The 12,615-nt window shown below is 39.7% G+C and overlaps 2 protein-coding genes across 4 annotated transcripts; one reads left to right on the top strand and one right to left on the bottom strand.

Moving 5' to 3' along the window:
• Nucleotides 1-537: 537 nt before the first annotated feature.
• LOC108082342 (uncharacterized) lies at nucleotides 538-2,529 on the bottom strand. Of its 3 annotated transcripts, XM_017177677.3 has the most exons (4): nucleotides 2,382-2,529; nucleotides 2,187-2,279; nucleotides 1,011-2,125; nucleotides 538-947 (listed from the first exon to the last, which is right to left on the bottom strand). In XM_017177677.3, the coding sequence occupies exons 2-4, from the start codon at nucleotides 2,224-2,226 to the stop codon at nucleotides 807-809; spliced, it is 1,296 nt and encodes a 431-aa protein (XP_017033166.1). In that variant the 5' UTR covers nucleotides 2,227-2,279; nucleotides 2,382-2,529; the 3' UTR covers nucleotides 538-806. The 3 variants fall into 3 exon arrangements, with proteins under 3 accessions (XP_017033166.1, XP_017033164.1, XP_017033165.1); XM_017177675.3 differs by having other exon boundaries at nucleotides 538-2,125; XM_017177676.3 differs by having other exon boundaries at nucleotides 538-2,125; nucleotides 2,187-2,309; nucleotides 2,382-2,508.
• A 3,740-nt stretch (nucleotides 2,530-6,269) lies between these two features.
• Gpxl (Glutathione peroxidase-like) lies at nucleotides 6,270-6,846 on the top strand. The gene is made up of 2 exons (XM_070284005.1): nucleotides 6,270-6,496; nucleotides 6,544-6,846. The coding sequence occupies exon 2, from the start codon at nucleotides 6,544-6,546 to the stop codon at nucleotides 6,805-6,807; it is 264 nt and encodes an 87-aa protein (XP_070140106.1). The 5' UTR covers nucleotides 6,270-6,496; the 3' UTR covers nucleotides 6,808-6,846.
• The last annotated feature ends 5,769 nt before the right edge of the window (nucleotides 6,847-12,615 follow it).

Raw genomic sequence — 12,615 nt, 5'->3', positions numbered from 1 at the left:
TGGCAATTTACATTAGTTTTATTGTATACGAAATTAGCAGCATTTAGCTGTGGCTCTGTGCCACTGCCAGCCGGCAGAAACTTGTGCCTTTCGGCTCCATTCCACATCCTTACATCCTTACATCCTTACAACCTTTACATGCCTCGTCCTTAGCCTCCTGTTGGATTTGTTTGCTCGTTTGGCTGCACTGTCGCACTCGGCATATCAATTTTACCCAGCTTCCCCCGCAGGACATTTCAAGGTAGGAAATCGATTTTGTTAATGAAAACGAAGGCGAAGCGAAGTGAACTTCAAGGGAACAAAAAGCAGGATGAAGCGGACCCAAGGGAGCCAGTGTCGATTGGAACGAAAGTTTGATATTTTTCCTAGAAAGAGAGAGTTGGTTTATTTATTATGCAACCTTGTGAGCTTTACAACAGTTTCTATCAAGGTTAAGGCGGAAGTGCAGTTTCTTAGGGAAATTCCCAGCTTTGAAATACATTTCAGGTTTAAGGATTATCTTTATAATCTTCTCCCATTAAAAAAAATCTTCACCAGTTGGGTGTGTGTATTTAATTTATTTAGCGCTCCCTTTTAAACTTAATTTGTTAATATCCCAAAAATTATTTAAAACTTCAATAAACGCAAACAATTTAAGGCCGACTTTCCCCTTGTCTGACCGAAAAAGAAAAACAATTGGAGGGGGTGGCAGTTGGGGCTATGAAAACCGTTGAGAAAAACAAAAGGAAACCTAACAAATTTTGTGAAAACCCGTGAGAAAACCCGTGAATGGAAAGTTATGTTAATATCCCTTAAGCCCCCCTCGATTAATCCTGAATCTTGACTGCCTCGCATTCGCCCACATCGACCACATCCTCCTCGACTACATCGCCAAAGCGATCGGCATGGAATTCATGGTGAATTGGACAGCTCACGATGAGCTCCTCCGTGGGCTGATGGTTCTTTTTCTGTAAGACGTTGGTCAGTTGGATTGTTTGGTCTGTTATTTGCTTAGTAGCATCCTTGATCACCTGCAACAAGTCGTCCTCCTGCTCAAGATCATCCAGTAGGCGGTCAATCATCTCATAGTTCTTGCGCAAGGCCATGTCAATGCCGCTAGGTAACAACTCATAATCGGGATACATTCCCAGCTGAGGTTCGCGGCGATGCTGTTGCTTCTTTGGCTTCTGCAACCCCTTCAGATGCTGCAACTCCTTGAAATGCTGCTGCTTCAGCTGGTGATGCTGCTGCTGCTGCTCCCCTTTCTTTGACATCTTTATCGGCTTGAAAGCTGGTCCCAAAACCTCCTGCAAGGCCTCGTAGGTGTCCTGATCCAAGGGAATTCCATAGTTGGTCTCCTGCTGGATCCCCTTGATCTTCATGTTGGGAGAGAGCAGTCCAAACTCCTTTAGCAAATGCTTGCCATCTGGAGAGATGGTCTTGTTGAAGTAACCCACCGGCTTTGATTCATTGCCACCCTTGACATTGCTGCTGCTGCTGTTGATAACCAAGTCCACGATGCCGTGCAGAAACTCCATGATCGGGGGCATGTCCGGGTGCTGCTGCGGCTTGCTCAACATTTCGATCAACGGCGGCAGAGTGGGTTTGTGGTGCTTCGAGGGGACACCACCACCATTACCATCACCTACCTCCTTGGCCAATTCATGCATTTTGTGCGATGGTTTATAGCTTAGCTCCAGGTCAATTCTGGCCGCCTCCATTCGAGGTGGTGCCATGTTGTAGTACATGAACGGCTGGGCCAAAATTTTGCCACCCAGTGGAGCCTTGGTTGGTGGAGCACCGTGAGCGCGACGTTTCTGGTATTTGCGTCTCATGGAATTTTCCAAGTTAAACAGGCTGTCCATGTAGCCCATATAACCCAGATCCTTATGGGGACCGGCGGTAGTGGTTGCTTTTCCGGGTGCAGTAGTGGTGGTAGTCTGCTGTTCCTTCTTGGTTGTTTTATCTGTAGTCATGGGCTTTATGGTGGTGACAATGGGAGTGGTGGTGGTGATGGTGGTGATGGCAGCGGTGGTGCCATTGGTAGCCTTTCCTCCGGCAGTAGCATCAGTGGCATTAATCAAATTCATTGAGAAAAATGGAAGGACATTGCCTAGACCAGGCTGCATAAGTAGCATAAGGCTAACTGGGGGAGGAAAGGGAGGGTTAATAGATATGCGGTAACTTCAATCTTTTGTCATACTTACACCCAAAAATCATCAGCTTCATCATTTTCATTTCATTCATTATCAGGCTTTGGTTTTGCAAATATAATATTCGCTTTTCGTCAAAGGACAAGGCTGTGGAAGACACAAAATGTCGAGAAATTGCTTACAATTATTGTCGATTGAAAATAGTAGTTCTTTTTTTGGTATACTTTTTTTTCACTTTCTAAAACTCACTTTTTATTGCAATATATATTTTTTTTATTTAAGAGAGGCTGGTGTTCACCACACAAGGTTAGTACTGAGAATGATTCAAAACGTTTCCTGCCTTGCTAGCCGGACTTTGACTGACATCTAGGGGAGCTGCCAAAGGTTACTGAGAGCCCTAAAAAAATATAGAGAAAAATTGAATTTCAATATTTGAAAAATTTTCCATACATTGCCATCTGTGGCGACCTTTTCAAGTGCTGCAAATGGCAGCCAACAAAATGTAAAAAAAAAAACGAAGGGAAAACCGCACACCAACATTGAAAAAAAGTTTGTTTCGTGAGCCGCAAACAAAAGCAAACAGTGGAAAAAGTTTAGCTTATAAATTTCCAATCAATTTTTCGTGCAAAAATCAAGCGAACACACACACAACACACTCAAGTGTAGCTATTACTTGATTAATAAATATTAGCAGCAAAAATTGGAAAATTCCCAGCGAAGCGTAAAAATTCAAACACACATTCGGAAATGCGATACATTTGCGAAATGGCTGAAGCATTTTCCCACCCCAAAATAACACCCACACACACACTTGTAAACACAGGGAAATACCCATTTACTTGGTCTAATTTTTATACTCTTTTTTAAGTTGAACCTTTTTTGGGGAGTTTTTAGTTTTAAGAAGTTAAAGAGTAGTTTATTTCACTTTTAAACTATTATAAAAATCTGTAAAAAATATCCCTTTGGCTTTTTTTAAACCCTTTCAACATACCTTAAAGCCTTTACCCAACTCTTCAAATTACAAAACAAAGCCAAGGGTATTTATGTTTTGAATCAAAAGTCTGGAGACTCTTGAAACTTGAGTTTTTGGTTTTGTTTTTTGTTCGCTGCTTCTGCCTCTGCTCGCGGCATTAATAATGTAAAGTGCGTGCGTCAAATGTAAATTCCTGGCTGCCAGCTCACGCGATTTCATAAACTTGCGACATTCTCGGCAAACAATTCTTTGCGCTTCGAATATATGTAGGCACACGAGTGGGAGTGTCTGTGTGTGTGTGGGCGCACTTCAAGGCTTCAAGACTTAACGCTCAGGTGGGAGAAAATCTGGGGAAAATGCGGGGAAAGGCGAAGGTAGAAGGCACTTTTGCTTATCAGCTTAAATGTAAATGCCAGCGAATGCAGAGAGGGTGGAAAGGGAAAGCAGCAGCAGCAGCAGCAGCTGTTGCTGTTGCACTGGGGGATTTGCACATTTATACTCGCATATTGCTGCCATATCTGCCTCAACCTCACTGCACCCCCTTTTTTTCTCGAGTTGATTTTTTGAGTGTATATTGAATAAAAGTCGATTTTCCCCTACTGGATTTGCGCGTTCGACAAGCGGCTTAAATACGTAAGGGTAATACACATATCCCCTTTGCATATGTGTCTGAGCGTCTGGGTTATGACTTTTCTCTGCGAGTGTGTGTGTGTGTGTTTGAGTGGGTGTGTGTGCCTTTGATGTGCTGGTTGGCTTATTAGGGGTCCAGGGACCCTACTCCGGAGTGCATCAGCTTCATCAGCATCAGCTCAGTGGGATTTACACGCAGACAGACTCTCCCAAGGCGATCGACTATAATTGGGCCCTTCACGAAAAATCACTCATACGCCGGGTTGGGTCAAGGCGGACAGAGGTGAGAGGTCTCGCGCCGCGGCGATGGCTTTGATCTTGGTTGAAATCTTGATAAATGCTTTCACTCTCTAAGCTCTATTTGGTTTTTTGTACTATTTTTGAAGACGTCTTGGGAATTTTCCAAGGGCTTTAGGGTTTCTATTTAGTAAAAATGATAAGTTATTTTGTGTGTGAAAATGTTTAACTCTTTCTTAATCTAAAATAAATTGCACACGCAAAAACTAAGCACCCCAGACGATCTATACCATCTATATTCCTCACCCTCCAAATATCACGTATACGCCCTGTGGGTCAAAAAGGTAAGAGAACCCTCCTTTCCAGCCAATACCTTTGATCTTTTTCGCCAGAATCAGAGACAGCGACTCTTATTAAATGTTTCGCTTTCGATTTCGAGGTGAGAAACACTCTGGCCGCCGCGGTTTGTGTGTGTTTGCCTTTGTAAACTTTCATTAGTTGCCTCGTTAATATTCCAATTGTTGACACACAAAAGAAGCAGACGAAGAGGGGGTGGCACTGGCTTAACCTGTGTATAAAGGAATTTAATTAATAACGTCCTTCGTCCTTTTGCGTGTGCAGCGCGGCGTAAACTTAATTAAATGCGCAAGTGGCAGTAGCGAGTGGCAAGTGGCAAATGACAAGTGGAGATGCAGGAGCAGCAGTTCAGTACAGGTGAGCTCTCCTCCGTCAAGGCTAAAGGTTAGCCGTACACCTGGCCCAAACGGTAGTTGGTGGAAAAAACTCACAGCGCACAGCAGTCACATGTCAAAAATTTTTATTGGCACAAACGCTGCTTTTATGGCACAGAGTTCACGTTTTCCCACTCGGGTTAATAGTGAAAAATGATGCACCAAGAGGCGAAATGATTGCTGCAAACGCTTAGACAGAAAACCAGATGGAAAATGGAAAATGGCATTACGGGGTCGTCCATGGAGTTGGCCATAAAAACAACCAGTTGTGGTTCGGCGACTTTAACGCCTTTCCCTCGTTTACGAGTTTAGAGAATGCGCGCACCGCGGGTTTTATAACCTGTAACTACTGGCGGGGGCCAAAGGTTTATTAAGTTTATGTCGAGTGCATCAAATATGCAAAACCGCCAAAGTTCATCATTCTGGTACATCCATGTCTCTTGGCATAATCGCTGGTTATCGCCATTTGGACGGGTTGGCAATCATTCTATGCTGATTTTATCGAAATTTTGTTTGAAATTTCTAGCGTTTACGATGGAGTTTTTATAGCTTTAAGTGATGAGTCTGTTGTATATCAGAATAACTTGTTTACTTAGCAGAGGTACTCTTCTTTTAGAGAGCTTAATTTAGTGTTTTAATAGAAAGTTCTGTGAGTTTTTCGCTGTGTGGAAATCGACCTGCAGATGTGAGAGCTTCAATCAAACTACAAACTACACTGACATCCCGGACAGTTTTCACTGCACTGCCGCGGGCTTTGACAGACGACTAAAGGAGTTATGCCCGGGGACCACGCCCCCACCTCCACAACCGAAATCTAAATCAATTTCAGTCGAACGCCTTTTGCCTGCCATTGATTTATGGCCCACGTCCTGGCGTCCAAAACAACGTATAAGTGGAAAAGCCGAAACTTTACCGAATTATATTTCAATTTGGCAGCGAAAATGAAACAAAAAATAGAGTGAGAGAAGGGGAATGGGGGGGGGATTCGGGAAAAGATGTTAAAAACTTTTTGACAATTGACTTAAAAAGTTGCCTCAAGCTGGCAGAAATTGACTGCCTTTTGTATACAAATAGGCCGACATACATGCGAGGATACGAGGGGATATAAAAGGGAGTAGAGAGGGTGAGAGCAAAGAAAATGGCGGCGCGGCCATGGAAGCGGAAGTAAACACATAAAACGGAAATGAAAATTCAATTATTTCGTTACGATTGTTCAACTTTTGTGTTGTTTTCAGTGTGTGTGTGTGTGTGTGTGCGGTGCGGCGGTGTTCCCATTTCAAGTGGCAGGCCAGAGTCGCAGGGCAGCAAAAAGTTGAGAATTAAGTTAACGTGCAACTCGCCTGCATGCAACTTTCGCTCGTTTTGGCCCAAATTCAATTTTGGCTGCCCCATTTTCAGTTGAGTTTCTTTTTTTTTTCAACAGCAGTGTTCTCCCTTTTTTTCCAACATATGTCCAACTCTGTGGACATTTAAATGCGATTTTCCAGCGTTGCTTCACGCACAATTAGCTCAACGAATCGATTTTGGCCCAAAGCGTGGCTTCAGCCAACAAATTCAGTTAGTAGTTAGTAGCGAATCGAGATGCTGAGTACAGATTCGAGCTTTTATGGCCTAATGGTGCCCTTGACTTTGGTCACAGTTCTGCTGACCCATCAGGGCTTGAAGAAGGATCTGGAGGACATGCGCTGGCAGCACACAATTTACTCGCGGACGGTAAAGGATACCTATGGCAAGCCTGTGCACCTAAGGGTATTCCAGGGTCAGGTGTTGCTCATTGTGAATATAGCCTCCAGGTACGGGGAAACTATTAAATACATAAATATATATAATCCTTTTCCAGATGCCCGAGTCTGATGGCCAGGAGATCCTAGACCATCTGCGCAAGGAGGGCGCCAACATAGGACACATTTTCTCAAAGATAAAGGTAAAGGGTAAGGAAGCAGATCCCCTTTACAAAATGCTAACCCTGCAGCAGCCTGAGATCGAGTGGAACTTTGTCAAGTTTCTGGTGGATCGAAAGGGCAGGGTATACCAACGCTATGGACCCAAGCAGGAGCCATCAGCTCTGGTAGATGACATTGAGCTGCTTTTGAAGGAAAACTAAAAAAAGTTAAAGAGTATATATGTTATATATAAAACGCAATGCTAGTGTGACAACGCGTTAATAAGGGGGATTACCTGATGTGCTTTCAGAATGATGTTCGCTCCGCACGCCAAGCGATTTCCCTCACACGCTCTTGGCTGTCGCCTTTCCCGCTGACTTCTGTCAGTTGCAAATGGCCAAGAGAGGACGAGAGGAGAGGAGAAATAGGGGGTGGTGGTGGGTTGACCTTTTGGTCGGCTGCACTTGTCACTTTGCTTTATCAAATTGCAGTTACCGTTTTGCAGCAGCAGCCAGGCGCACGTCACGTCAAGCATCCGCCCTGTGTGACACAATCGAAAGAGGAAAGGGTGGTGGCTTCGGGATGTAAAGCCAATCGAATGGCATGGCAACCTTGCGCGAAAAACTTTCTTTGAAACTTTGTGCAAAAAAGGAAGTGAAATAAAAATAGACAAAGCCTGTGAATTTTCATTGCGGTAAGTTTTCTCTCTTCCCCTCAAATGTCACGTTTCGGATATTTAATCCTCTGGGGTTTTTGGGAATCAAATGTAAAGGCTGTACTTTTAGAATTGCTTATGATTTTTTATGATATTTAAAGTTGTAACCCCTTAAAAATTGTTGAAAATTTTGCCTATTCTTACCTGTTGTTTATAATCGATTATGATTTCTAGGGTCGGAAATGATTCCTATATTGCATTATTAGCTTTTAACTAAAGTTATAATACACTGCCATGTATAATTTAAATTTTAAATAATTTGAATAAGCTGAGTAATTTAAATTATTCAAAATTCAAGTTGTACATCATATGGACTTATGCGTATGCTTAATTTTCCACGCCGCAAAACCTCAGTCTCTCCCTCTTTCTCCCTCTGCCAAAAACAATCATAAAAACGCCACAAAAATGCCGGTGTTTTAGTCTTGCAATTTTTCGTTTTTTTTTGTAAGAGGGAAAATGCTGAATGAAAATGCTAAAAACTCTTGCATGGGAATGCAGCTGCCCAAGGTCTAAACGGAATGCGGGTGTCCTGGACAACTTCCTGCTGGGATGACGATGCCCCCGGCGACCTACCTTCCTCCGCCTCTTCCGAGTTTTGTGCAAACCGCAATGGAGCCTGACTCCGTCTGAATGTGAATGTGAAAGCCTCTCGGTGCTTTGGTTCCTGTTCCAGCTTCAAGCTCTCCCGATTCTGGTCCTGTTTCTGATTCTGTTTTGCCTGCCGCTCCTTGTTGGCATGCAAACAAGCTGTGCCCTGCCCTGCCGGCTGCAATATAAAAACGTGCCTGCACATTTGCCACATGCTTACGCCTTTGTACACTGAAAATAAATGAAATAGAAAAATACAATAAAATAAAATAAATAATAATAAAATTTTAGAAAAATATTTGAAGGGATTATCAACAAGGAAATGTGAGAAAAATTGGTAAATAGTTATATAGAAATGGAAATAATAAACAGTACTTAATTAGGGAATATATTATATATATAATTTTTTTCTATCATTTTGGATCTTTAGAAATATGTTTAATAAGCTGTAAAAATAAATTAAGGTACTATTGAGATAAAAGGCCAACAAAAGTATATGTAAAATGAAGAATTGTACAATGAAATATAGCAAAAACTTTTGTTGAATCTTTTACTGAGCTTAAAGTTAAGAAATTCTGTTTTCCTAAAATGAAAATATTTCTTGAAAATCTATATAAACTTCACGAACTCAAATTAAATTATTACCTGGCTTAAAAATTAAATATAAATATTTATTTAAAATCTAAGATGAAGGAAAAAGACAAGAAAATGCAACCAAAACCATTTTGCATCCCTTAAAAATCTTAACATTTACAAATACTTATTCTCTTCAATGAAAATATAATTTAAAATGTAATAAAATCTCCATAATTTTTCTCTCTGCATCCTGTACGTGTTTGGTTTACCCGTGCGGGTGTGTGTATAGCGTTGACAGTAACCGAAATTGCCACAATTTGCGGCTGTGTACAATTTGGCCACTCATCAATCTGTGCGCATGCTAACCAAAAAACCATTACAAACAAGTCAGACAATATCGTGAAGAGTGAAAAAGGGAGAAAAGGATAGCAGGCAGAGAAGCATTTCCTGTTACGCATATATTTTCCTTCTTTTTTTATATAGTTTGTTTGCTGTTCTTTATTTTTTGTTGTAATTTTTTCTGTTGAGTTTGAGCATCAGTTGGGTAATTTTATTTGATGAGCGCATTACTTTTGCATTTTATATGCCACGGGCTGCCAGGGCGTATGCGTAATAACTTGCAAATGGCTAAGAGGAAGAGGTCCTGGCTGCTCCACACCTTCCCCCCCCCCCCTCTTACCTAAACTCTCTGCCAAGCAAACCAATTTAATTTTTCAACGTAAAATTCGTTGCTTTCGCGACGGAAAAGCCTCAGCGAAAAAGTTGGTTTGTTAGTTGGTTTGGCATTTGTTCGGTTGCCTGAGTTGAAACTTAATTAACATTTGATTGATAAAGGTTGCACACTCACACATACATAAACCAGCCAGCACACCTGCAAATACACACGTAGTATACGTTTGTGTTTGTGTGAGATTGTTGTCTGCATGCAAATGAAAATTTTCAATGCCGGCGGCGCATTTGCCATTCTCCAGTGATTATTTATGTCAGTGTGTGTGAGTGTGTGTGTGTGTGAGTGCGTGTGTGTGTGCGTGTTCGAAATTTTAATTAGTATTATAAATTATTGCCAACGGTGTAGTAATTAAATGTATGGGCGTATAGGCGGCAGCAGCGGAGAAGATAAAGCCTGAAATTTTAGCCAATTAAACTTGTATGACAGATACGCCTCAACCGACCCGCATTTTCCGACCCCCAAAGCCAACAGAAAATCTAAATCAACACGGTAATGCACTGAGAAAAATAAAAGTGAAATGTTCTTTGAAAAAAATTAAACAAAATAGAATTAATTTTAAAATTGTATACTATTTGTGGGTTATAAATTAAAAAGTAAATTAAAAGTGTAAATGAACCTTTTTTTTATAGGTTTTAACATTACATTCAAAGACTGTTAAGCAATTTTTAAATAATAATTAACAATATAAATAATTAAGGAAAAATATTTTAAATAATATTAAATAAGAGCTAATAACTATCTCATTTGAATTATTTTGATTGTCAAAGTTTTATAACTTCTTTTTATTTGATTTTAAATCCTTTATTTATATTTCCCCTCACCTACACCTAGTTTTTCCCAGTGTTTTCTGTACCTAATTCATTGCCTGATGGCTGGCTAAATATTTCGTTTAAATTTGCATGTCGAAATCACCGAAATTTAGTGGCAGTTGGCAATGATTCGCCTTTGATTTGATTTGGTCAACGTCAATTGAATTTGGCGACTCTTTCTTTTTCTATTTTCCCTTTTCTCCTTTTTGCTCAGCCAGGACTAAGCAGCTTAGCTCCCCCACTTTTCCACTTTCCCTCTGATGCTTTGTCACATGTGTGCGTCTGTGTGTAGTGGGAATTGCATTTTTCTTATCGCTTTTCCTAGCCAAATGCAAATGGCAAAATGGCGAATGGCAAATCGCAAATGGCAGATGGCAGAGAGCGTACAAAAAGGGACAGCATGGCACAAAGGCCACAAGAAAAGCAAAGTAAACTACAGACAGACTGAAAGAAAGAGAACTGAATTCAATTTGTGCAGTGAAAGTCCTGGAGAAATGAACAGGACAACTCCCAGAGCTGAGCAAAACCTGATCTGGATAAGCAATGTGAATTCAAAGCTCGATTTCAATCATCATTTAACTCACTTTATCATATTAAAAATTTATTGATATTCGCCCAAAAGACCCATAAAATACTTCAACACATTTGGTACCCAAAAAAAAAACGTCGAAACAGAAACGAAACAAAAAGCTCAACGTAGGAGAAAAAAATTCAATAAATTGCTTGGCTCGACATAAAATAATGCTGCATTATAGACTTTAGCCAGCCCGCGGCCAAGTAACCGCCAAATGTTGCCCTGGAGAGCAACCAGTAAGCACACAACAACAACAACAACAACAGCAACAACAAGGACAAGCAGGCTGGATTCCTGGATAACACACAGAGAGCAACCTTGACAGACGATATCCTTTTTCAGACTACCTTGGCTAAGCTGTAAGCTTGGTTTTATGATTTTTTATTTCAATATTTATTTTTGGTAAATTTTAAAAATAAGTTATAATGACTATGGCCATCGAGTTTTATTTTTTATATAATTAATAATTTTTTAAAAATAATTAGGAATATTTAAACATTACAAAATCTTAGTAAATCCCTCTGGTTAGTTATCAAATTAAAATATCATCTAAAATCTTTGAAATAAAATATGAACCATATACAACAATTTTTTTATTACTCAAATAAATTAACCTATAAAATTAAAAGTTATTCCTTATATTATTTAATCTTATTTCTTCACAATAAATTTATTTGCAAAGAATTAATTATATTTTTTATTTTACAGTCAAATATTTCGAAGCTTTTTAAGCGCTAACTATTCATAAATTAAAAAATTGTATTGTTGTTCTTACCATCAATATAATCTCTCTAAATTTTTAAGAACTATCTGCTTAAAAGTAAATTCTAGTTCATTTAAAAACCAAAACCCCCCGAATTCTGGTCACTACATAGAATCAGGCAAATTTTAACGGCCTTTTGCTTCCCCATAAAAGCTAGCATTATATAAATAAATAAAATTTTAAAAAATACAATAAATTGAACTGCAGTTCAAAGTTCTTAAACAAACAAGTACATATATTTTTGTTTTAAAATCAGCCACGGTCAAAGTCTAACAACGAGAGAATGATTTTACAAAAATTGCACACAAAACTCACTTTGTTTATTTATCGTTCAAATAATAAACCGAAATTTGTTTAGCTTTCAGAAAGAGTAAAGAGTATGCCAACATCGAGGTGTGTTTTTACGTTTTTTATATATATTTTTGTTGGGCTTTATCTCTGCTACGGGATAATTCAAATTGTCGCCGACGAAACAATGACAGTGTCGGAGATCCGGAGACTTGAGACTGCAAAAGGGACCCCTTCACGAATCGATTGCTATTTATGTTTTATGAGACGTAAAATGATTGAGCCAAACGGAAGGCGGCAATCCAAAAAATGCCAAATAAAAGGGGGTGTGGCAATGGGGGTTGGTTTGGTGATTTTTTTTTCGGTTTTTTTGGTTGGGAAGTGGGCCCGAGACAGCTGCAAAAGTTTATCGCCAAGGCAGACCGCATTAAATGCGGGACACACGCACATTTACGCACTTTACGTACGTCCGCATCTTGACGTCAGATAAAGGATGATTACACTGGGGAAAAATGTAGGTAAAGTATTTAGAAAAAAGGGAATTTAACTAAAAAATTTGTTGTAAAAATAGGAAGAATATTTGCATATATTTTAAATATTTTAAAAAAGTTATGTTTAATTACTAACTTCTAGTATTCATGTAATGCCGTGGGTAACTGTCTTAAATATTATTATTATTATTACTTAAATTAAATTTAGGCTCTAAATTGTTTTGTTTAAATCTCTGACCTTTTCCAAAACATTTTTTTACATTTTCCATATATATTCCCGATTTTCCCACTGTATATAAACGTATATAGTGTGCAGCGCTTGGGGAGGATGTCCGCTATCAGGAAAAGCGTTTGCCTGACGTTGATGGAGGCAACCAAAGAGGGGAGAGACTTGGTGGAGGTCGGGAAAAGCGTGTAAATTACAGAGGCCGCCTGTTTTTTTCGGCTCCCGCTACAGCTTCAGCTCTTTGTGTATCTTGAAAAGTTTGGCGTGTG

This window comes from Drosophila kikkawai, chromosome 2R, assembly GCF_030179895.1.
Source record: "Drosophila kikkawai strain 14028-0561.14 chromosome 2R, DkikHiC1v2, whole genome shotgun sequence".
NCBI classification, from domain to species: Eukaryota; Metazoa; Arthropoda; class Insecta; order Diptera; family Drosophilidae; genus Drosophila; species Drosophila kikkawai.
This window is presented reverse-complemented; position numbering and strand designations above follow the sequence as displayed.